This window comes from Mya arenaria, chromosome 5 (assembly GCF_026914265.1).
Source record: "Mya arenaria isolate MELC-2E11 chromosome 5, ASM2691426v1".
Classification (NCBI taxonomy): Eukaryota; Metazoa; Mollusca; class Bivalvia; order Myida; family Myidae; genus Mya; species Mya arenaria.
Window position 1 is genome coordinate 54,234,334 of NC_069126.1, and position 26,637 is coordinate 54,260,970.

General features: G+C 34.8%; 1 protein-coding gene across 1 annotated transcript; it reads left to right on the plus strand.

Annotated features, from left to right (window-relative positions):
• Positions 1-778: 778 nt before the first annotated feature.
• On the plus strand, positions 779-26,193 carry LOC128235797 (uncharacterized). Its single transcript, XM_052950591.1, has 7 exons — positions 779-794; positions 2,705-2,869; positions 16,024-16,132; positions 17,845-17,923; positions 18,614-18,713; positions 25,017-25,165; positions 25,413-26,193. Exons 1-7 carry the CDS (start codon positions 779-781, stop codon positions 25,839-25,841), a joined length of 1,047 nt encoding a protein of 348 aa, XP_052806551.1. The 3' UTR covers positions 25,842-26,193.
• Positions 26,194-26,637: the final 444 nt, after the last annotated feature.

Here is a 26,637-nt window from a genome sequence, read left to right on the forward strand (position 1 = left end):
TTATTTAGAAACTGAAAGTAAACTTTCCGAAAATTAAACGGTGCTGACTGTAATTTTTCACCGAACATTGTGACCGACCAAAACAAATGTTTCGTTGGTCAAAATGGAAATATACCGGACATGTCGGACTGTCCGATGGACATACGCATTGTCTGTAATACTCAATGTCTATTTAGTAGATGTCCAGGGCTTTTTCTGCCCAATTTGGGAAAAAGACCCTGACATTTTGGGAAATTTTGCGTTGTGAAAATGCCGAAATTGGGGAATTTTCCAGTTAAAAGAAAAAGCTGTCTAGTCTCCTGCGAATTAGGAAATGATTTTATATTAGTTTATTTCCCTTTAAAAGACCCAAAATGGCTGAAATATCAATCCTTGGGTGTAAATATCTATAATAAAGTCCACAATTTGTACAAGAATTATGCTTGATTAATTCTTACGCTTGCCTTATCACAATTTAGGTGATTCTTCGAATTTTTGAATCATTTTACTGACGGAAGCTATTGCTTTACGCCTTGCCTAATCATACTCAAATTTGCTTCCTTAATATTGTGCATTTTTTGTATACTGTTTTGAAAAGATGTAATGATAGCACGGATTGTTTCGACATAGAAATGCAAAAATGAGTAAGAACAGTGATGTATCTGTTTTTTGGATGATTTTGTAAAAATAAAACTGTTGCTTGAAAAACATAGGCTGATTTCAGGAGTGTGCTTTAAATTTCTGGTTTTCAGGTTATGTAAATGGCCAGGAGCTGCAATTTGGCAATGGGTGATGCAGCATGTTAAGTCTACAGAGTAAGTCCTGCAAATTACAAGATATTTCATAACAACACAAAGTCTTACCACTTTGAAGTTTTACCATGATATTTGGAGAAGTTGTCCGATATATATTAGATAGTAAAATATAACTCATGAAGATAATCTGTTTGGCCCTAGAGACCCCTTATTTGTCAACCATGAGGGTAACAGGACCCCCAGGCAGAAAATGGGGATGGGGGGACCATGATACACTAGCATCTGACACACCAATAACTTGACTTTCTCAATAACAATGATACAAGATAAATATGTTTGCAGAAAAAAAAACATTCAAAGAGTCATTTTTGCATGTTACATGTTTTTATTCCTTTTTAGAACAGTGAGGGCAGAAGTACCTGGCATTGTATCCTAAAGGCTACTACCTCTGATAGCAAAGATGTCAACAAAAATGAAAGCTTTGTTCTAAAGTAAGTTTTAAAAAAAACAAAAACAACAGAAATAAATATTCTAATGTTTAACAAATTTTTCAATGTTTACAACATTTGTTCCAGTTTAAATTAATTATGCCACAATTTTTTAATTCAGTTTAAATAATACTTTTTGAAGTCTATCTTTCTATAGTGGTGTAATAATACAGAATCAGACTGCTGATCAAAGTACTCAATTTCTACCGCAAGCATCTTTTTTATCATTACACTTATAAATAGAAGTAATTTCTTGTCTTGATTTTTATCACATTGATCCGTTTTTAATTTTTTTTAGAGAAGTTCTACATTTGGATTTATAAAATAATCCGCAAACGGGCCTATAATAAACTGTTCATATTGAGAAAAGTTAAAGTAACAGTAATATTTATTTTATGTCACCTTCATAAGTGAGTAAGATAAGTTGTAAAGAACTTTTAGCTTTTAAGGTAGAATGCAACTATAACTTTTTTCTTATTTTTATGTCCGAAGCTTGGTAAAGTTTTCTCGTAGCGTAGCATATGCCTAGTGAAGAACTGTTTTATACAGCTGTTCATAGCACAGAACGTATTATAGTTTTACCTGCGGCATACGTCCAGCGGTGGCCAGTATGTTGTCCACTCAATAACTTTAAAAGGCTTTGTCCTATTATCACCAAATATGGTCAGAATGTGTATGGGCATACTATCTTGGACAAGTTTGATAACCAGCCATGTCACTCTAGTCACTCAAGAGTAATTTCCCTTTAAATATAGAAATTACCTAAAATCGGTCTTGACCCATAGAAGCCTTTGTCCAATCAACACCAAATTGGGTCAGAAGGTGTATGGGCATAATCACTTGAACATGTTTTATAACCAGCCATATTGCTTGAGTCACTCGAGAGGAATCAGCCTTTAATTATAGAAATTACCTAAAATCGTTCTTGTCCAATCAATACCTTAAGAATCCATTGTCCAACCATCATCAAATTTGGTCAGAAAGTGTAGGGGCATAATATCTAGGACGAGTTTGATAACCAGCTGTATCCCTTCAATCATTGGAGAGTTATTGCCCTTTAATTATAGGAAATTTCCTAAAATTGGTCGTTTTCAATCAATTGCTAAGAAGCCTTTTTCTAATCATCACCAAATTCAGGTCAGAATGTGCATGGGCAGAATATCTTGGTCAGGTCTGATTTCCAGCCTCAGTCACTCCCAGAGTTATGACCCTTGAATTGGCAAAAAATGTCTTTAAACTGTCCGCTTTCTAAATTTGGCTTAAAATACAACCACTTATCACCAAACTTGGTGTCTTAAAATTAGGACGGGCATATTTTGTGACAGCTGGCGCTCTTGTTTCACATATATATATATATATAATAATTTTATCAAACAATTTGTGTACTATATTTAAAGAAACCAACTTTATCACATTCTTTCATCTTTTCTGTCTTTGATGGCATTTGAACATTTCCTTAACTTCACTAGACATCTGCTCCAGGTTACAAAGTAAACGATGATGTGGGTGCGGAACAGTTTGAAGACACCAAACAAGCCTTACTGGAGCAGAGAGCTGTTTTGACAAGGGAGATAACTATAACATTGAGAGATGTCGGCCATTTTGAGCATGAGGTTGAGAGAATCACCTCAGAAGTGACCCAGACAGGTGAGTGATGACAAAGGAGAAATGTAGTACTGTGGGACTATTTGCACTGCTTTAAGTATGATGGCCTCTAGGTATTTCCACATGGTGGGTGGTTGAAACGGCATACTGGTATGTTAACAGAATCTTGATACGTATTTCTGACATTTTTCAGCCGGCCAATGTCAGGCCAGTACAGCAACCATCAAAGCTGTATTCAATATGTATCTTAGATTGGTTTCATCCTTAGATTGGTCGTTTTGTTCTTAGATTCGTACTCAATTCTACCAGATTCTAAGATTTGGACTTAGTAGTTGCAAGAATCTGAGATTTCAACTTAGATCGTTTGAAGAAGCTAAGGAACTGTTTACCTTCCTTAAATATTTCATTACATAATAAGATCACGGTATTTTATGGGGATTTTGGTTGAATTTAAAAAAAAAATCTGCTCCTGTCGCTCAGCGGTAAGTACCTTTTTTGTTTTAATGGTTTTCTGTAGCCAACTGTACAATAAGGGATTGGGAATGGAAATGTGAAGGTCGAACAAATATCTCAATGGCTATTTTTTATGTAATGTGGATGACCATTTTCTTATGTGGCAATTGATAATTAATTGGATGAAAGATAATATTTTCCCACCTTAGTTAGACACATGTTAATAAACAATTATGTCAATTTATTTGTTTGACTGTGAATTGCTGTGTTCAACTGTCAAATGTCAGTGATAAAATTGTTCATCAGTCAGACATGTTTAGAATTTAAAAGGAGAATGTTACCTCGAATTATAATCATAATTTGCAAAGAAAATAAACATTATCTGGATGTAATAGAGATAGGATACCAATGTGAAGGGGGTGATTTAAAGAGGGTCTTGATTTATGTTGTTATTATCATAATCGAAGTCTTTTCGTATGTTACCCCCTTCAAAATCTTCGGATGCTTCAATGTGAACAGTGTTGAGTATTGTTTTAATTTAGGTGATGGTGAAAACATTCATGCTTTTGATTGGTAAGTGTATTGTCTTAGAAATTGAAAGAGAACTTATCATGTTCACTGCTACACAGTGTAATCTATAGATTATTCTTAATTTGATCTAAAAGTCTCAGCATTGTTCAAAGAAAGGTTGGAACTTACATATTTCAGGCAATCATTTCTGATGGATCGAATTCCAAATCTGGACCAGCTCCTTGAAAGTGAAATCATTGATAGGTATAGGTTTGACTGGAATGGGATCAACTTCTTGGAAGAACTTTTAGGTGCCTATATCCAACCCAAAGCACCACGGAACAAAGCTTTGAGTGTTAAGCAAAATATTTTGATAACATTAAGGTACCTTGCAACTGGACCAATACAGTTGAATGATGGTGACATTCACGGTGTAAGTCAGCCCACTGTTTCACCCATCTTAACAGAAGTTATTGAGGTATTGTCTTCCCCTACATTAGTGAGGCGCTTTATTAAAGGGAATAGAAGAGTGCGAAAGAAATGCTTTGCAATTCCGTGGTATTGCCAGGTTCCGGAAGGTGATCGGTGCCATAGATGGCGCTCATATACATGTTGTGTCACCTCATGAACAAGAAAACATATATATGTAAATAGGAAAGGTGTCCACAGCACAGTGTTCAAGTCATCTTCGATGGATCATACAACATTATAGATGTTGTTGCCCCCTGGCCTGGGTCTGTCCATGACAGTCAAGTTTTGCGAGAAAGCACCATAAACCAGCTTTTCAAAAATAGCCAGATTGCCCATGGGTTTTATCTGCTAGGAGATAGTGGGTATGCAGCCAAAAGATGGCTGTTGACCCCATACCTAATGCCCCAGACCCCATCACAACAAGCATACAATAGGTACTGTACAAATGAAACATGTTTATAACTAGTGCTTCATGGATTAGCAAAATCAATGCTGAGCATGCATACTGCATGAGCGCGCAAAGAAAAGAATCAATCTTTAATTCTTCTGAATGCTAGTGTAATTTTTTGCTGCTTTTAGTGGAAATATTTCCATTAGCTATAAAGTTTTAATATTATCAAATTTTATAATTTAACACACATTTTGTATGACTCAAAACATCTAGTAAACTTTCATTTTCATTTTTTTATTAAAATATTGTTTTGATTCTCATTTAATCAATACATAACAATAAATATCTTTAGCTTTTTAGTACAGCAAATTGATATGGTTCAAAATCAATCATGATAATTATAACGTCTGATTTTCAACTTTCAAAAATTGGAAATGGGGGGAAAAAAGTATTTTGGGTTGAAGGCTTACAGTTTCCTGGGGCTTTTATAGGACTTATTTATTGATAGTTTTTAACTGTTTCAGAAGCCATAAAATCACCAGATCCTTGTTTGAGTGGGGGATAGGACAGCTAAAAAAATGATTTGGAATTTTGCATAGAGAATTTAATCTGCAGCCAGTCAAAGTGTGCAGGTAAACATTTTTAGAATTTCAGACCAACTTGTTATGAAAGTTATAAAATATAATATGTTTCCTTTTCAAAGAGCATTTAATTCGAATACATCATAAATGTAATTCAATCTTGTACAACAATTATGATCATAATATTTTAACAGTTCAACATTTAGTCTAAATGCATGTATGTACAGATAGGATTTCATATCATAAGTGTAAACATTAGGCCACAACAACAGAGGGGCCCAGTTAAAGTGTGCTGGTGAATTATTATACAAGATGGACAGTTTTAATGTAACAGAATTTACTTGACATTTTACTTGAAATGAATTTATAACAATAGTAATATGTTAAAGAATATAAAATACATGTACAATGCAACACCTTGAATTTATACATTACACATGTACAGCAATCACTTAAAAAAACAACAAAGTTATTTTATGAATGTTAATTCAATACACCTGGTAGAATTTGTGATGAGTTGCAGTAAACAATTATGATAATGTTTGTATTTAGATTGAAATGGCCACACAAGAGATATTTTTTGAATGATAATAAAATGCACATTTCAGGATTAAAGTAAGTTCACTTAAAAAAACATTAAGCTAATTCTCAATATTCTTATGTAATTTATATATGATCAAATGTAAATTATATTCAACAGGTGTAATTGCTTGTTGTGTTCTGCACAACATTTGCAAGCAGCGAGCCATTCCCATGGCAGCCGTAGCAGTCAACAATGATGGAGGAAATGGTGATGATGGCAGGCCACAGCCCCAAGCTAACAATCTTGTTGGACTTGGATACAGAGACCACTTTGTTTCATCCTACTTTGGTACACTAAGTTTATTTCAACATTAACATTACCAAGTATGCTAATATTTATAAAATTTATTTATTTGGTAACAGTAATAGCAAATTCAGTATCAATGGTGTTTTCAACGCAAACTACTTTTGAACAAAATACAATATCTGCTCATGAACACTTATATTCTTATTGCTATTCCAGTTAAACATGTAACCCACATGGGGAAATGCAAGTATTTTTTCCAATATATGGGTGGGTGTCTTTTTTAGCTAATTTGGACCCTTAGAGGGTAAATTTGATTCTGTAAGGGAATAGTACAATTGTTAAGTGAATTCCCCTTTGGGGTTTATATGTTTTAAATGGAATATCCATTAAGTAAAATGCGCATGGACTACATGTAATTAAATTGCGAGCCTTTACTCTTGAAACGTGAACTTAAGTATGGGATAAAATACTGCGGCGCAGAACATAAGTTGCATAATTTCTGAAATTCCATCAAGGCACAACAAGGTGTAATACCAAATACCTGCAAGTTTACAGTAGTTTTAATCAAAGAGTCTTACTTTAATGAGAAAAAACTAGTACCTACATACATACATTAATATGTTCTATAATTAAAGTGCTCTAAAAAAATGTGCTGATAATTGGCAACAGACATAAATCGGATATTTAGAATGTAGATAGATCCTTTAATGTGTTTTTTTCCAAATTTAAACGGTTAATGCCAGACAATTTAACTAAATAAATATTTGTATGTATTTTAAATTAAATTTGGCATCAGCATTCTATGTACATATTGATTTTTTTTGTTCTTTTTTTAATTGCTTTGTTAAAATAGCCACTTCTAATTCTAATTTTCTTTTTTGCAGCTGCCTGACTGCTTTACATTCCAGACAGCAACATTGATTACATGATTTCGAGGTTATGAAAGCTTTAGATTTGTGCTAGCCTCAGGTCAGGAAAGGTGAAACGTGGCAGGAACCTCCTCTGCCTCCAACACTGGCTGATAATGTCCTGGAATTACAAACTCTAATACTAAAATGTGCTATCATGTAATTGCTAAATTTTGCAAAAAGTCACTGTGTTGTTCAGAATGTACGAGTCATTATTACATATTTTCCAAACTTAATTATACACAAGAATGTCAGTGATATATTTTGGCATTATTTACACCGCCTGCTACCAAATTGGGATTTTCTCGACTTTGGGAAATATTTATTCACAGAATATCTTATTAATTATTTTAGAAAATATCATTTTATGGGGAAATTGAACACTTTTTCAAAAGGGGGAACAGCCCTAAGTGGGCAGTAAATTGCACCAAAAAATCACTGAATGTGTGCTATGTTTTACTTAAGTCCATAGATATTTACATGTACATGTTGGTATACATCTGAAATCATTTCTGTGTACATGTTTTTTATATCACTGTGCATTGCAGTGTTATCTCTCCCTGTTAAATATAAATGTCTTAGTGATATGATTGTCTGAGTGATATGAATGTCTTAGTGATATGATTGTCTTAGTGATATGATTGTCTGAGTGATATGAATGTCTTAGTGATATGATTGTCTTAGTGATATGATTGTCTTAGTGATATGAATGTCTTAGTGATATGATTGTCTTAGTGATATGATTGTCTGAGTGATATGATTGTCTTAGTGATATGATTGTCTTAGTGATATGAATGTGTTAGTGATATGATTGTCTTAGTGATATGATTGTCTGAGTGATATGATTGTGTTAGTGATATGATTGTCTTAGTGATATGATTGTCTGAGTGATATGAATGTCTTAGTGATATGATTGTCTTAGTGATATGAATGTGTTAGTGATATGATTGTCTGAGTGATATGATTGTCTTAGTGATATGATTGTCTTAGGGATATGAATGTCTGAGTGATATGATTGTCTTAGTGATATGATTGTCTTAGTGATATGATTGTCTTAATGATATGATTGTGTTAGTGATATTATTGTCTGAGTGATATGATTGTCTTAGTGATATGATTGTCTTAGTGATATAATTGTCTTAATGATATGATTGTGTTAGTGATATTATTGACTGAGTGATATGATTGTCTTAGTGATATAATTGTGTTAGTGATGTGGATTTGTTAGTGATGTGAATCTGACAGTGATATGAATGTCTTATTAATATAAATGTCTTAATGATATGAATGTCTCAGTCATGTGAATGTGTAAGTTAATGGTAATGTGTGAACATTTTAATGTTTTAACTGTATTGGTTACATTCAAATGTTATTGATATGAATGTTAAAAAGATATGAATATGCTAGTAATAGTTAAGAACAATTTTTTATAACAAAGATGACATCAACAGCTTGACAGCATATTGAAAATTTTATACAACAAGTGACTGTGTGAGATACTTACGTGTTATCATTTACTAACTGATATACGGGTCCTTCTGAGCTATTGAGTAATATTTTTTTTTTTTTTTAAATGCTTGTAAAATTGCAATTATACTTGGAATATAAATAAATAACATTTGTGTTTCCAAAACTTATATCAAGGATATAGTAAACGATAACTAAAATGTCCTGTTTATTAGGAATAATTTTTAAACTTTAAATATTTGTTAAAAAACGACGATTTTGGGGACGTTATTTGTGACATTTTCGAGTGCTATCATGCAAACTGTAAAAAAAAGTAAATATTGCTTCATAATTACAGCAATTAGAAACAAACAATACAACAATAAAGTATGTATATAAATACGCAAATAGTTTGATTAAATCAGTTTGTTTTCTTGTATTTCTGTCCCGATAAACAAGTGCATTAGGACGTTACTATGTCGGTCCATTTTTTTGCATGAAAACATTGGAATCTCGATACGTCCATGCATATAATGTTGTGTGATGTGAGCGGTATTTTACAAGAAGAAACACTGGTTTCGCGATATTTATGCGTTGCACCTGAATCTGATGATCAGAAACGCCACTATAAACTTTTATTCACAAAGTTTAATGTGTCGGTCCAACCTATAACGTCCGGTTATTTATCATTAAATTCAAAACTACGCAATTTTATAAACATGTTATACTTCGGAAACGCAGTGTTGTGTACTACGTCATCAATTGTGGGCCCCGGTGTACACAACGAAAATTAGCATGGATGCAAAGGAGGTAAGTTGGTGTCGGTCCATCATGTTCTTAAGCGCATAACGGGCGTAGTACAAACCGAAAATGATTGTCATATTGTGTTTCTACTGTATTCATGTATTGGGGTGATTTATTAACCTCAAATGACAATGTGTTGGATTTTCGATGTTTTCACTCGGCATACTGGGGGCCTCCCGATAGTTATCGTCTGTATTGAGCATGCTCGTTACGTTTGGACGATTATTTTGGTTTTCCCGTTACACGTGGACAACGCTATGCATTGAGTCTACACTGCCAACGTAACGTCCACATACTATATTATCATTCTTGCATGGTATTATAGTTTACAATCACCATCTTATTGGTAAAAAACACTTCATGTTTCACATAATGTATCTGTACAGACAGTGTATTGAGAGAATGTCGTTGAAGTACATGAAACACTTGAATATCACAGACGTTATTTTGGACAATGACTTTTTGTTTTTTTGTTACGTCATCCCATAACATCTGTACATACAGATCTATCTACATTCCGAATGTATCTGATAGAATATTGTTTCATTACTTGCAAGATGTGTTTACATTTGATTTGATGATCAAGTAAATGAGACAAACCAGATCCGAAGTAATATTATAGAGGAATAAAACTGTTTTCATGTATGGACGTTACTTCTACACCTAAACTGTATGTCAATGTGTTCTACATAACGTCCAAATAGATTTTGTTTATATCTATAAACAATCTTGTGCTAAAACTTGTATGAATGAATAATACGTATGTTTATTTAAGAAATATGATTGCACATGAAACATTTAAGTTGAATAAAACAGAATTCATATAAATAACAACATTTGTGTACGGACGTTAAATTTGACATGATATTAGTGTCGTAAGCTTATTGACGACTGATCCGTGTTGACATGACGTCGAAAAACGCTGTCTCATATTGTCTCATTCAATTGTCTCAGTCTGTCCATATTATAAATAATTATATATATATACAGGTTGAATTTCAACTTGGGTGGATTCGTGGAAGTTGCCTTGCCATGCAGTAAAAACAGAAAACTGTTTGTAGCAGAGGTATACACTTAAAACAAAGTTGTCTCTTGCTTTGAACGAATTCTTTATTTTGTTCTTGTTAATAGTTATTGTTCACATTATATGTTTGTGTTTGAAACATTGTTATGTTACAGAACTTTCCATTTATTCTTGGATTCACAAACATTGATAGGAAGCGGTAGGTCCTGTGTTCGATCCGGCCGGAGGGCGGGCTCTATTAGTTTCCGAACACCGCTTCATTGGACAGGATGTTATTCATGTTGATTTTCATGATAATCATACTCATCGGCCCTATATGACCTACAATGTCCAGTGTTTTTCCTGCCTATCAACTCCATTCTGAAGTAAATTTTGTTTTAACCCACCAAAACTCTTTTCCAATCATAAGATGAATTTATTGTATAAGATGAATTTATTGTATAAAACACCTAAATCCAGACATAGTCGTATGATGTACATGTAACATACCTTTTATAGTAAATAAAGGGATATATGTAGTTATACTTAGCTCTAACAATCCATGATGATGATGATGATGATGATCTACCTATCCATGGTGATGATGATATCATGGTGACTGCCTTTTTCATTCAGCAATAGTATGATGATGTCAACAAACAAACCAGAATGCTACAAATGCTGTTACAATACTAACAGACAGGTGCATCACCCTTAGTTGAATACCATTTGTTGCTTTTCTGATGCTGATGATAATGATGATGATGATGATGATGATGATGATGATGATGATGATGATGATGATTGGTATAATGTCCAATCAAGGCATGCAGGTGCAACACTCATATCATGAGTGTTGCTTTACAATTGATGATGATGATGAAATCAGAAGTTGATGATGAATGACTGCCTTCTTCCATTCAGCTATTTTATATTGTTGTCAACAAACACCAGAATGCTACAACTGCTGTAACAGTACTAAAAGACATGTGCAGGAGCTGTATTCACACAAAATCTTAAACTTAAGTCAAAATTTCAAATGCAGACTTCTCTATTACTAACTATACGACTTCAATGAAACTTTTTATGACAAGTTTCATTGAAGTATATCTGAAAATGAATTATAAATCTGCATATTTGAAATTTTCACTTACGCCCAATGTCTTTCCTAAATAGCTTTGTGAATACAGCCCCTGCACTCTAGTACCTTTTATTACTTTTACATCTATAGATAATGATGATGATGATAAAAATGAGCATTAAGTACACTATATTACTGATTTGTAATGATTGAATGTGTCAATCTGACTAATTATTCATCCAATGTCTTCATCTGACTTCAGGTTATTGATGTCCAGGAGGATGAAGTGTTGTTTCGTTACATGGAAGCTGCCAGAGGTGGATTTAAATGGCCAACAGTTGAAGATGTCAGCTGGGAGCATCATTCATCAGTTACTCGCCACCTTGATAACCCTGTTCTTGACATCCAGAAGAGTTCAAACCATGTTCAGATTTTTAAGTTAAATTAGACTTTGACTTTATCACAGGGGAGAACCCTGTTCTTGACATCCAGAAGAGTTCAAACCGTGTTCAGATTTTTAAGTTAAATTAGACTTTGACTTTATCACAGGGGAGTACCCTGTTCTTGACATCCAGAAGAGTTCAAACCGTGTTCAGATTTTTAAGTTAAATTAGACTTTGACTTTATCACATGTATGGGAGAACCCTGTTCTTGACATCCAGAAGAGTTCAAACCGTGTTCAGATTTTTAAGTTAAATTAGACTTTGACTTTATCACAGGGGAGAACCAATCATTTGTTGTGGTATTTTTTCTATTATAATTTAGGCGATTTCAGTTAAACAAATAAAGTTATGGAAATACTTCAGTATCGTTTATAACGTTGGGGCCAGGTCCGTGTGCAGGGTCCATCCTAGAGGGTAATAGTCGATTTGCCAGATAGAGATCACTGTGCAACTTGCCCGGGGTGAGCAATGATGTGTAACAATGAAAATGATGTCATCACAGATAAAGTTGCACAATAATCTCTATCTGGCAAATCGACTATTAGGGAGAAATACTTGTTAGCCTAGAGCTATAGATTACCAAACTTCTCCAATGCCGAACTCAAGAAGTGTTTTTATATATATAACGTTGTGGCACACCAATTCGCCCACCAAAAGAATATATTTAAACGGTGAGGGAAAAATAATAAAGTTATGAAGCTTTTATTTTGTGTCCACCCAAGAGAACATGTGACCTTGATAATTGTCATAACATATGTTTCCAACCGGGTTCATATAAAGGTCAGTAGTACCGTCGTCAGGTGTCTCTCTCTCTCTCCTCTCTCTCTCTCCTCTCTCTCTCTCTCTCTCTCTCCTCTCTCTCTCTCTCTCTCTCTCTCTCTCTCTCTCTCTCATGCATTTTAGGTACCTCTTACCCATAGGGCATGTAATTTGTTTTTTAATATAATATGGTGCTTTAATCCAATGCCCTATGTCAATAGTAACGTCCAAACAGAATTTTGGTCAAACTGTCAACAGTAACATCCGAACATTATTTTGTCCAGAATTGTTTCCTACCTTCAAATAAACATTTACAAAGTACATACATTATAGTCTACGTTGTAATGAAGAGATTACAAAGCTAATATAAGTTTAGAAGTCAAATCTGATATGTAGAAACAAATGTAAAGTCCAAAAATTTGGGTAACGTCCGTAACACTTACAATTTAATGTTTTATTCTTTTTTACATTACAATGTTTGAGAAATGATCACTATGGGCATGTACACTGTGCATCCAACTTGTTGTAAATTAACATTCATCTCCAATTTAGCACTTTATTTTTATGTCAAACCAATGTCAAAGCATGTTGAGTAACGTCCGTAACTTTCAATGTAGCTCATAAAAAAACTTAATTTGTATATATTATGCATTCTGAACTATCTTCTAACGTACCATTTATAAATGGTGAATAAATCTGCCATAACTAGAACCCATGCATTACAGGATATACTCAATTCTATTTATTCAGGTGTTGTCAAAAAAATATTACCCAATAGCTCAGAAGGACCCATACAGACTGTGAATGGAGATCAACATCCGATCTGATTTGGCTGAAAAAATAGAGGTTAAAGTAATAATCATTTATTTGAGAAAATTCACACATCAACTCATTTATGTATATGGTAGGGTGTGAAACTTATAAGCCTTATAAAATATCATTTTCCACCTTATAATCAGTAAACTTATGTTCACCTATTGACCCATTTGGTGATTGATTTCAATGACAATTTAGCAAGGTGAAATTCATTGGCAACACGCATTATTGTAAACTTGAATGAAGATCTCAATTTCCATCTATTGATAACAAACATGGGTTTGACATGTACCAGGCAGCATGTTTCTAGCTAAGGAAATGAACAAAACTGTGCTTCACAATATTGTGTATCAACAATGAATTATTTCAATCTTTGTCTATTATTACTTTTAATGAATTAAAAAAAAAAAATTACCTTTCCTGTATACATGTTGAATCCAGTAGTTCTGCTCCACTGATACCATCCATGGCACAGCCATCCTTGCCAATTACATCAATGACAGCATTGGTCAACTCTGACAAGGAGGCTGTATTTTGGCCATTTCCTGCAGAAAATCATTCCATGCTTCCATAACTTTTGATACATTATTTGTGACTGAGTAAAATGATAGCCATGGGTAAAACGTGACATTGATTATGAATATGAATTGCATATTTTTTCTTCATTTAAATGATAATTTTATCAAAAGTTTTCAATAACTTGGCAAATAACAAGATGTACTTACTTGATGTATAGCCTTTCTTGTATAAGGCGTGTTTTGACATGCCATGGCCACATTCCTCCCCCATGAGCTAATGCAAATTAATAAACATTCTTCTTTTGAGAAGTTTGGGTTTCTCTTCTTTTCGTTATTTGCGGCCATCTTTGTTTACATCGTCTGCATAACTTCTACAACGTCCGCGCATTTTTGTTACTATTTTAAGCGCTGGGAAACAACAGAATATCTATATTTAGAACCGCCTGCTTGGTGACGAACCTGAGAGTGGTTCTAAGAGAGAATTTTAGAACAAGACTTAGATTTTGATCTAAGTTCACATTTTCAATCTAAGAACCGATTTAAGATTTCAAATTAAGATAAGGATGAATCTAAGAGAACTCAGATAGATATTGAATACGGCCCCAGGTGCAGTATGCTTGTTTAAAACATTGTACATGTTAAGATTTCTCAATGTGTGAGGTGTCTCCACACCAGGACAGATGCCATCAAAGCCCGGGTGCGGTATGCTTGTTTAAAACATTGTACATGTTAAGATTTCTCAATGTGTGAGGTGTCTCCCCACCAGGAGAGATGCCATCAAAGCCCAGGTGCGGTATGCTTGTTTGAAACATTGTACATGTTAAGATTTCTCAATGTGCGAGGTGTCTCCACACCAGGACAGATGCCATCAAAGCCCAGGTGCGGTATGCTTGTTTGAAACATTGTACATGTTAAGATTTCTCAATGTGCGAGGTGTCTCCACACCAGGACAGATGCCATCAAAGCCCAGGTGCGGTATGCTTGTTTGAAACATTGTACATGTTAAGATTTCTCAATGTGTGAGGTGTCTCCACACCAGGACAGATGCCATCAAAGCCCAGGTGCGGTATGCTTGTTTGAAACATTGTACATGTTAAGATTTCTCAATGTGCGAGGTGTCTCCACACCAGGAGAGATGCCATCAAAGCCCGGGTGCAGCATGCTTGTGTAAAACATTGTACATGTTAAGATTTCTCAATGTGCGAGGTGTCTCCATAACAAGAAAGATGCCATCAAAGCCCGTACGCAGTATGTTCGTTTGCTGCATTGTAAATGTTAAACTTTCATTTTGTGAAATTCCATTCATTAAAACTCAAAAATCATAAGTTTAAAGCTGCACTCTCACAGATTTACCATTTTGACAACTTTTTATTTTTTTGTCTTGGAATGAGCCAATTTTTGCGTAAATATATGCAAACCAGTGATATAAGACTGCTGACAAAAGATCAGATCGCAGATTTTCATTTTTACGTTCGAAAATTAATGTTTTATGGCTAACAGCATTACTAACGGTTTAAGAAAAATGCATAAAACATCATTTTTTGAACTTAAATATGAAAATCTGTGATCTTATTTTTTGTCAGCAGTCTTATACCACTAGTTTCCATGCATTTTCGCATAAATTGACTCGTTCCAAATGAAAACAAAAAAAGTTGTCAAAACGGTAAATCTGTGAGAGGGCAGCTTTAAAACTCACAAGTTTAATGCTTAAAACAGCAATTAACATTTACTATTAAGCAACTTATTTACATGACGCTAATAGACAGCCATGTTGGGTCACTTTCTGTAGGTGGTGTGTATGAGTTGGTCGGAGTTATCCATTAGATTATACAACCATGTGCAATTATATATAGATGAAATATAAATCAAATGGTTCAATGTCAACAACCATCGTTAAGATTAAATTAATATGATTGATATTTTTTTCAGTTACTAGTTATTTTATGACAGATATACAGAATATCCTTTGGAGCATTTCATCAAGAACTCTTAGGTGCTATTTCATACCTTGGAGTGATTTTCAACTCTGCATTCTACTGCTGAGTCTCTCCTAGGTATGAAATAACTCCTAGGAGTCATTCTGAAATGGCCCCAAGTAAATTAGATCTCAGATTATGAATTAAACTGAAATGAATCTAATCTTTATCATTTTGCACATGTACAAATTTCCATTGTTTTATCAGGAAAGGCTTGGAGAAGGAGGAGTATTATAGTCGAGAGGCAGCAGGTGGAGAAAGTGAGGAGGAGGAGGAAACTGAGGGAAAGACACCTGCACTGCAGACTGTTTTCATGGTAAGTTTTGGGATACGAGGTAAACAGGTGTGTTTTATAGTGGATAGTTGGCCAGGATGGGTGGAGAAAGTGATGGAGAGGAGGAAATGGAGGTAAAGACACCCACATTGGAGACTGCTCCCATGGTAAGTGGGAATAAAATGGGTAAACAGGTGTGTATTATAGCTGTTAATTGGCCAGGATGGGTGGAGACAGCAACAGGGAGGACAAAATTGAGGGAAAGACATACTGGAGACTGCTTCCATGACAAGTTGGGAGAAAAGGGAATAAGGGGTTTGTATTATAGCCGACAGTTTGCCAGATTGAGTGAAGATAAAGATGGGGAACTGGAAACTGAGTGCCAGACTACCGCATTATAAACTGCTTCCGCTGTGAGTGGGGAAAAATTTATGTTTTGTGGGGTGGGGTCAGGGGGTGAATGATAGTGGACAGGAGGTGAAGTTGGGTAGGAGAAAGTAAAAAAATCTTTATTTAAGCTCTCAGCTTGAGCTATTGTGATAGGGTGATTGTCCATCGTCTGTTGTGGTCCATTGATCGTCTTGTCGTCAACATTTTCCTTCAAACAATATTTCCTCCAAACTCACTGGGACAATTTCAACCAAATTTTACAGGAATGTTCCTTGGGCAATTTTTTTCAGAGTCCTTCAATATAAGTGGTTCCATGCAAGTCTGGTTGCCATGGCAGCCAAAAGGAAACAACATGAAAATCTTCCTCTCAGAAACCCCTGGCCTGATTTCAACATAATTTTTAAGTTCACAGTATATCAAATTCCTTCACCCCATATTGTTTCTTAAAAAAACATGGCCCCTAGGGTGCGGGGCTGCTTTTCACTATGTATGTCTATATGGAAAACTTTGATTATCTTTTCCCCAGAATCCGCTGGCCCGATTTTAAAATAATTTCACAGAAATGATCCTTTGATGACCCTCTATCGAATTCCTTCACCCAAGTTGATTTGTAAAAAACATGGTCGTCAGGGGCGGCCATTTTGGCAGGCAGCGTCAAGTTTGTTGTCCCATCAATAACTATAGAACCCTAAACTTTAGATCACCAAGTTTGGTCAGAATGTATGTGGGCATAATATGATGGACAAGTTTGATAACCAGCCATATCGCTTTAGTCACTTAAGATTAATCACCCTTTTATTATTGAAATTACCTAAAATTGGTCTTGTCTGATCAATAACTTTAAAAGCCATTGTTCAATCATAACCAAATCTGGGCAGAATTTATATAGGCATATCTCAGAAAAGTTGATAACCAGTCTTTTGGTGAAAAATATCTCCTGTAGAAACATGTACCAGAGAGCTGTTCAGAGATTGGCACATTTCTACAAGACAGTTGTATGGAGCATTCGCAAATGATAAGGCCTTGTCGTTAGTAATAACATTTGCTACTTTGAAACAATATTATTCATTGTTCTTTGACTTCCTATGAGGGTTATTCCATTTAAACATACAATCTGACCCAGAGGCAGTTTCTAAATAGATTGTCCCTCTTTAGAAGTAAATTTCTACCTTGTGTTCTGAAAAAACAAAACTACATGTACTATCACAAAGTTGAATGACTCTTTTCTTCTTGGCTGTGTCTCCAGGACTGTATATTTTTAACCTATTTTTTAAAGTAGCAAAATCATAACCATGAAATTCCATAGAAAAAAACAGTGTCACAGAAGTTATGTATTATTGGTAACTGTTATACTGTGTTTACAGGTTCAAGTATGATGGTGGAGAAGTGAGGGATCTGGCTAGCTGGCCATCCTTATACAAGAGTGTACATCAGTTATTGCAGGTACATATAATATACTTATTAAAGTTGTATTGTCAGCGGTAATGAGAAAAATGCATGTGTATAAATAAAGTTAAAATTATATGATAGACACATTCATTCTATATTCATTTGAAGAAAAATTGCAAATTTTTACTAAGAAAACTCGTAATAGTTGATATTTCCGAGATCAAAGTTATCAACTTTCGAAATACCCGCCACAGTTCGTAGCCGTTCGTAGCGAGCTTCTGAATTGCTCATTTGCATAATGCATGCATAAAGCACCCGTATGTAAACAACCGATAGCGTCTTTCTTTCAACTGCCGACTTGATCAAAAGAAATGTCTTCTACCAGTGACTCTGAGGTTTGAGCCTTATTTTATTTTTATGACTAACCGACTATTGATTAAAGTTATCAAGGAACTTCCTTTTTATGTTTATATTTACTTGGTTCTACTATTAAATCAAAATGGCAAGTCGAACTGAAGTGGGTGGGGTAAATTTGCGTGATATTGAATTGCGTTCAATTTATCCGAGATATCGTATTATGTTATTGTTTGGAGCCATGCACACAAGTTAACGTCGATTTGTTTTTTTTTACCATTAATATGATCGATTAACATTTTCACTAGTGGAAAAAGCTGAAACTAAAACCAGGTGATCTGGGGTGAAATAAATAACAACATGTTAAGAGTTTTTATTTCATATTTTCAGTCACCTCCAAGCAGTCCTTCATCCCAGGTTGATGTAGAGGATATTGATGAGCCTGGTCCGTCGATTCAAAGACCACAACAGAGACAAGCAGCAAAAAAACGTAAGTTGATAACGCGATCATCATAGCAGTTCATCTTATATATTGAATGATGCAGACTGAAGAATCCCAAACTAGAACAGTCTATAATTTATTACACTTTGTTTAAGTAAGTTGCACACTTTGAAAACAAAAATCACAAGTGGTTTCAGGAAGGGGGGGGGCACAATTGTGCTAAAGGTTTTTTCTTTTACTAAATCGTTGCATTTAATATTTTTTTAAAACTGCCTTCCCACAGATTGACCAGTTTGACTACTTATTCATCGTTTGTATTGGAATGAGCCATCATATGCCCAAATGTCTGGAAACCAGTGAAATCAAACTGCTGAGACAAGATCAGACATCAGTTTTTCATATTTATCTCTGAAAATTGATGGTGTATGGCTTAATACATTACTAAGCTGGAGATAAGAATTGAAGTTTTCAGCAATTTTCTTATTTCAGATGACATAATTTTATGTTCTAAAAAGTCAAAACGGTCAATCCGTGAGAGAGTGCAGCTTTTAACAGTTTGTGCATTTAAATCCTTTATTAAACAGTCCTTTTAAATTTAATAAATTGACTAAAGACTGGCTTTGAAGGTAAATGGAGGGCATGACTTTATTTGGTCAGCTTTGGTACATGCACCCTTACCAAAGAACTTAGTTACTGTTTTATATATGTATGAAGGGGGTGGTGTAGTACTTCCCCACACATCTTCACTCTCAAATGTAGCATTACGGTGTATAAAAGATTTAAGGTATTACCCATGTAATACACACTTTTCTAAAACCTTAAACCATCAACATAGTTATAATCATGGTACACAATGGGACTTTTATGCAAATTTTGAAGATCTTTTACCGTGAATTAAAAAAGTTATTTATGTTTCATTACACCCACCCCCAAACTCCAAGGGCTACAAGAGCGACAAGTACATATTTTGTCTATATTTGATTTTTTTTTGCATTATCAGAGATTATGAAATAAACACAACAGTTTCTGGTAAAATAAACATCAGTTAACAAAAAACTCAAGTTCTAACGAACACAATATTGATACAAATGGAAAAAAATCATTTTGATTGATCTTGTGACTATTCATAATAAATAGTTAAATATAAGGCAAGCTGGTGAAATCATTTTAGATATTTTCTATGATGTCTATTGAACAATTTAAAAGACAATTTATGATAGTTTACCGTCCAGTTTTGAAGAAAATTTACATAATGTCATGTAACCATTCATTTTTATAGCTAATAAAATGCTTAAAAATCAACCTTTTTCTTGTAAAAATTTATAAACAGACTTATTCATAAAACATACTCTTTCAAATAAATGCATTTTACTTATGATATTAACTCAGAATACAGAGTCTAAAAAAATGAATGTACTTTTAAACTAAAATATGTGAAGAAACAAGAACACTAAGCGGGTGGAAATGCCCTTCCAAATGTCAAAGTGAAAATTCTCAACTAATGTTATTTTAATATTATAACATGTTAACAATCTCTGTGGGTAATTTGATGTCTATATGTTTGCCCATCTGTTTTATTTTGTAATTTGTATTCTAACATTTAGATTTTTTTACCATTATTCTTCACTCTTCAACATTTGATGTTTGGTCTGTTCCCATGGTTTGTACAGGTACTTGTAGAGTGTGCACAGATGATAACTAATCAATGCTGAGTCAATGCTGATTTGGTTTTCATGCCCCTTCAGGTACTTTACCCATCAAGAATGTTTAGTGCTGTAAAAGAAAAAAATTGTACTTTAAAGCCTTTCTAACTAACTAGTATAGATAATTAAACTGGCAAAATAATACAAGATAAACTACAAACAGTTTAATATTTCTCGACTTTATTCTGAAAAACAAGCTGAAACATATATATAATGAAAATTATGAAATTTATCAATAAAATTCATCATCATCATCATCATCATCATCATCATCATCATCACATTTTAATATTCAGTCATTTTTCTGCCTGAAAGGAATTAGACTTCTGATTATCAACCAGCAGAATTAAACTACCACCATAAAATCCAAATGCACAAGTATTATACATTCTGCACTAATATCCGTTTTAGCCAAGAGTAAGGGTTGGTAGGCACAAATATGTAGTTGTTGTGCATATGGTTGATAATGATTCACGACAGTCTGGGGTTTTGTTGAGACCTACACCAAGCAAATGAGTTTCGCTAGTGTCCAAGCAGTCATGGGTTCGAGCCCCAAACCATGCACAACTTTTGCTCACAGGTTAACTTTGAAAAAATATTTGTAAACAAATAACGGGTATGTACATGAAATATGGTATGTTAGAAATAGGTCACGTACCAAAACAAAATGTTAAGTCTAATATTTTTCTAAGATAAAATAATCAAATTAAAAATTACATACTCATATACATAAATAATGCACATAAGTACATGTAAAATATGTAACATCTACATAAGTACATGTAACAATGCTGTCTGAACATTTAGCTAATACAGGCCTTCCAAGGTTCCTACTTTTTCCTACTTTTCCTACTTTTTCCTACTTTTTTAACAACTTCCTACTTTTTCCTACTTTTTTGTGTCGCCTGAAAAGACGACATATAGGGGTTACTTTTGTCGGCGGCGTCGGTGGCGGTGGCGTCGTCGACAGCGGCGTCCGCGTCCCATTTTCGCTTGTCCGGGGTATATCTCCTAAACTATTAGTGGTATCAACTTGAAATTTCATATGTAGATAGATCTGATTGATGGCAAGTGCAGTGCACAAGAACTGTTACTCTTGCTTCCATATTTTTAGAGTTATTGCCCTTTGTTATTTTTCATGCTTAAAGTTTTGTCCGGGGCATATCTTGTAGAATATAAGAGTTATCAACTTGAAACTTCATATGTAGATAGATCTCATGGAGGGCAGGTGCAGTGCACAATAACAGTAACTCTTGCTTTCTTAGTTTTAAAGTTATTGCCCTTTGTTAATTTTCATGCTTAAAGTTTTGTCCGGGGCATATCTTGAAGAATATAAGAGGTATCAACTTGAAACTTCATAGCTAGATAGATCTCATTGAGGGCAAGTGCAGTGCACAAGAACCGTTACTCTGCTATAAATGAATAAAATGCCAATCTAACAGCTATAATGTCGACAGTAAATAATTCGTCAGGCGACACATCCGACTCGCGGAGTTCTAGTTCTAAAAAACTCCTACTATTCCTACTTTTTTGAAAATAAAGTCCGCAAAAATATTAAAGTTTGATCATTGTGCTAGTTTTATTTGCAGAAAATGAACAAAAGATGTCAAACTGGCTGGTTTCTGTTGTTGAAAGGTGTGGCAACATGTTCAACTTTGACATGCATCATCTTTCATAATAAAGGCTGAGGGATGATGACCACACAGTTCAGCAACAGAAACCGACCAAGCATCATTCACTAAAATATTCAATGTGGCATATAGAATGGTATGATTTTGCATTAAAAACATCTCCTCTAGGTAAGTTAATAACCATTAATTATTACATATTTAACCAAAAATATTCCTTCTTTCCCTACTTTTTTGTAAAAAATATTCCTACTATTTCCTTCTTTTCTGTCAGAAAACCTCCTACTTTTTTCCTACTTTTTTGTTAGTGGCTGCTGGAAGGCCTGCTAATAAAAATGATTTAAGAATTCCAAAGATAAATTAAAACACAAACGTTTTGAACACATACACGCTCAAATTCCAAAGATAAATTAAAACACAAACGTTTTGAACACATACACGCTCAAAACTGTTCAAGGTCTACTTACATTCATAACCCTTTGACACGAATATCTGAATATTCCAGTTCCATGATGATTGTTGACAGTTTGTTTTTTTCGACAGAAAATCTTCTCTTACCCGTATCATTCACTTATAATCCATGTTTTACTGTAATGACTCAAGTTGTTAGATGTATTGTAATCAACTGTCAGAGTGCAATTTTGGTGTTTATTATACCCCCCAAAATAATGATTGGGGGGGTATACTGGAATCGGGTTGTCCATCTGTCCGTCCGTCTGTCTGTCTGTCCGTCTGTCCGTCCGTTTTTTTTTGTCCGGGATTCATCTTTGTCGTTATTGAACAAATCTTTTTCAAACTTTCAAATATTAATGACCATGATGTAAACCTGTGCCTCCGTGGATTTGCTCAGAGTCGCATGATCCTGAGTGGAGTTGTGGCCCCTTAATGAGTTAAATTGGGCAAAATTAGCTTTGTCCAGGATTCTTCTTTGAAGCTATTGAGCAAATCTTTTTCAAACTTTCAAATATTAATGGCCATGATGTAAACCTTTGCCTCCATGAATTTGGTGGGAGTCACATGATCCTGAGTGGAGTTGTGGCCCCTTAATGAGTTAAATTGGGTAAAATTAGTTTTGTTCGTCCTACTCCTTCGTCATTTTTGAATGAATCTTTTTCAAACTTTTAGCCATGGTGAGAACATTTGCCCCTGTGATTGTGGTTGGAATCACATGATCATGTCTCCAATTATGGCCCCTGAATAAGTTAAAATAGGCAAAAATTATACAGCTTTGTCTAGCCTAATCCTTGGTCATTTTTTCTCATTTTTTCTATAAATCTTTTTCAAACTTTCAGATGTCAATGACCATGATATGAACTGTTGAATATGTGATTTGGTGCACCTGTATTAATCAGAATGTTTGCATGGCCTTAAAAAGACCTTTAATTGATTTTGTCCTTAAAAAGACCATCAAAAGTCCTGAAGTTAGGTGCATACAGGCCTTAAATTTGTTACAATATTCGCTTTGGTGGCCTACTCCTTTGTCATTTTTCAATATATTTTTCTCAAACTTTCAGCTATCCATGACCATGATGTGAACCTTTGTATATGTGATTTTGTGCACCTGTATTATTTCCTTGGTACTCATGTGTGGGGGGGAGGTGGTGGGGGTGGGTAAACAGAAATTGGGTTGGCAGACTGTCAAATTCACCCGTCCACCTTCATTTTGGAATATCCTGTCAGGAGTCATGACCCCTTTATGGTGAAAATGAGAGAAACAGGTTTGTTATCTCCCCTGAGGTGGGTGGGAGTGGGGTAATATTCGCTTTGGTGGCCTGCTCCTTTGTCATTTTTCATCATGACCCCTTTATGGTGAAAATGAGAGAAACAGGTTTGTTATCTCCCCTGAGGTGGGTGGGAGTGGGGTAATATTCGCTTTGGTGGCCTACTCCTTTGTCATTTTTCAATATATTTTTCTCAAACTTTCAGATATCCATGACCATTATGTGAACCTTTGTATATGTGATTTTTTACACCTGTATTATTTCCTTGGTACTCATGTGTGGGGGGGGGGGGGGTGGGGGTGGGTAAACAGAAATTGGGTTGGCAGACTGCCAAATTCACCCGTCCACCTTCATTTTGGAATATCCTGCCAGGAGTCATGACCCCTTTATGGTGAAAATGAGAGAAACAACAAACTTTCAGATATCCATGGATATCCATGACCATTATGTGAACCTTTGTATATGTGATTTTTTACACCTGTATTATTTCCTTGGTACTCATGTGTGGGGGGGTGGGGGTGGGTAAACAGAAATTGGGTTGGCAGACTGCCAAATTCACCCGTCCACCTTCATTTTGGAATATCCTGCCAGGAGTCATGACCCCTTTATGGTGAAAATGAGAGAAACAGGTTTGTTATCTCCCTTAGATATAATCTGAATACTGCATTGTTTTTCTTGTCCCTTAAACTAAATAAATGTATTGCCTTGTGCTTTCTAATGATACCATAACTAAGGCCAGGGCAAACAACCTAGACAGGGAAGGGTTGGGGGGTATTCGTTAGCCTTTGGCTTACAGTTCTAGTTTATTTTAAACGTATATTCATAACAAAAATATCACCGAGTTTCCAAAAACTACGAAATTCCATTATTGACCTATGAATAGCAGGGAAATACCTTCTGTTTCTAAAAATAGCAACATCCGGTACAGGCCGAATACATCCGATATTCGTAGCGATCTGTTACGGCTAGTGGTGATATATGTCGATATACCCGAGTTGTATTACATGGCTAATACCTTTATCTTAGACAACTTTATTTAACTTGCTGGCCAAAGTTCTGTGTGTGTGTGAAGGGGGGGCCCTGCTTGCCCCTCTCCCCCAGGAAAGCTGCCATTGCAACTGAAGAAGTGCACCTTTTTACAAAACAATTAACTTGAGTTAACTTGAGTTAATAGAGATTATAATACAGTGTTTAAAGCATGACAGCACCTTTTACTAATTATGTTCCCCTTTATTACATATCGATTATTATATCAATAAGGTAATAAGTTAATTATACAATATTCATGTATATAACCAGGTACAGTTGCTAGGCGTGGCAAAGGCACAAGTGCTAGAAGAGCTGCCTACAAAGGAAAAAGACCAACTACTAGAACTCGCCGGTCCAAGACACCAGCACTCAGAAACAACAGCGGGAAAGTTTTAGCAAAGCAGAAAGAAGGGATGAAGGTATGCTATTTTTACTTTATAATAATTATTCATTATTGTACTTGTGGTACAACCTTCTTGCTATTCAACAATGATGCATTTGTTTGGTGTTTATTCTTTTCAAGTATTTTCCATATTTGCGAGTGAAATATGAACATGTTAGCATTATTTTGAAATAAATGTAAATAAGCTGAGCAATATTGCTAGTCAGCCAATCGCTATTTTAAAGTTGTAAATTTTAATTGTGATATTATTAAATTATCTTTAGAAACAAGTGAGCAAGCTGACCAAGCCTCAACTGCAGGCTGCAATTACGAGGGCCATGGAGATGGAGCCAGGGCTCATGCTGCTTGTTTTAGCAGCCCCAGCCCCTGGAGGCAACCAACCCGAAGGTGCTGGACCTCAGCCCGAGGAAGGGAATATAATTCCAAGCTGGTGTGTGTACGGAAACTGCCGGGACATGCCGACACAGAGGGAGAGAGTTTGTTGCCTGTTGCCGCCGGAAAGCTGGTCTTTCTCATACTGCTGTAAGAATCTTAATAAAACTAAAATTCAACCTTCCCGGATCCATATGGACAATATACTGGCTTTGTGCCAAGTAGGGTGCAGTAGGACACACATTTTGCATGGTATCAACAGGGATGACAATTTTCCTCCTTTTAGCGGATTTCGTCTTTTTTTGTACTCAAAACTTTAGCAATATTTTTTTTTTGCATTAAATCTGATCTATGAACAACTGAATTTATGTTTATAGTGTGATGGCGATACTTTATTACTACTATTTTGTTCAATTACAAATATTATTGGATCTGATCTGTTTTCTTGACATTTAAAATGTTCAAATGTGATAATAAAACATAGTATGACCATGAATTGTTCTGTATATTATTGTCAATGACTGATTTTCTTAATAAAATTTGTACTGTCTGCTTTCTAATATGTTTTTGTTAATATTTTCTTTTCTTCTCAAAAATCTCATTCAAATGATACTCAAGTAATATGTCCATTTGCGTCCAACTTTCACATTTTCATGTTTAAGATGTAACTGATACCTTTGTCAACTTTGTTTAGAAACAATCAAACAGACTAATGGCAGGTTCATTTTTGATACAGCCTATTACTTTAGTAATAAAGAAATTTTTGCAATAAACATCTTTCAAACGAAAAAAGAACAGATAAATAACTGAAATAAAACCATGAAGATCACAGTTTGTTCATTTCTTCTTGAATTAAAACTCAAATTTGATGTTACCGATATATTATGCATTGATAAACAGTCAAACCCCATTGATATTCAAAGAAGAGCTGCTACTGTATGCTCCTGAAGAGTTGTTCAGGATGGTCAGCAAGTATGATAGCTGGTATGTAAAAGTTGCTCCTGATGTGCTTATTATTTTTTGAAAGTAAAAATGAACACATGAATTATGTGGCTACTGTAAATATATAGACAAGACATTTCTTGACAACACTAGTCCATTTGCTACACCACAAAA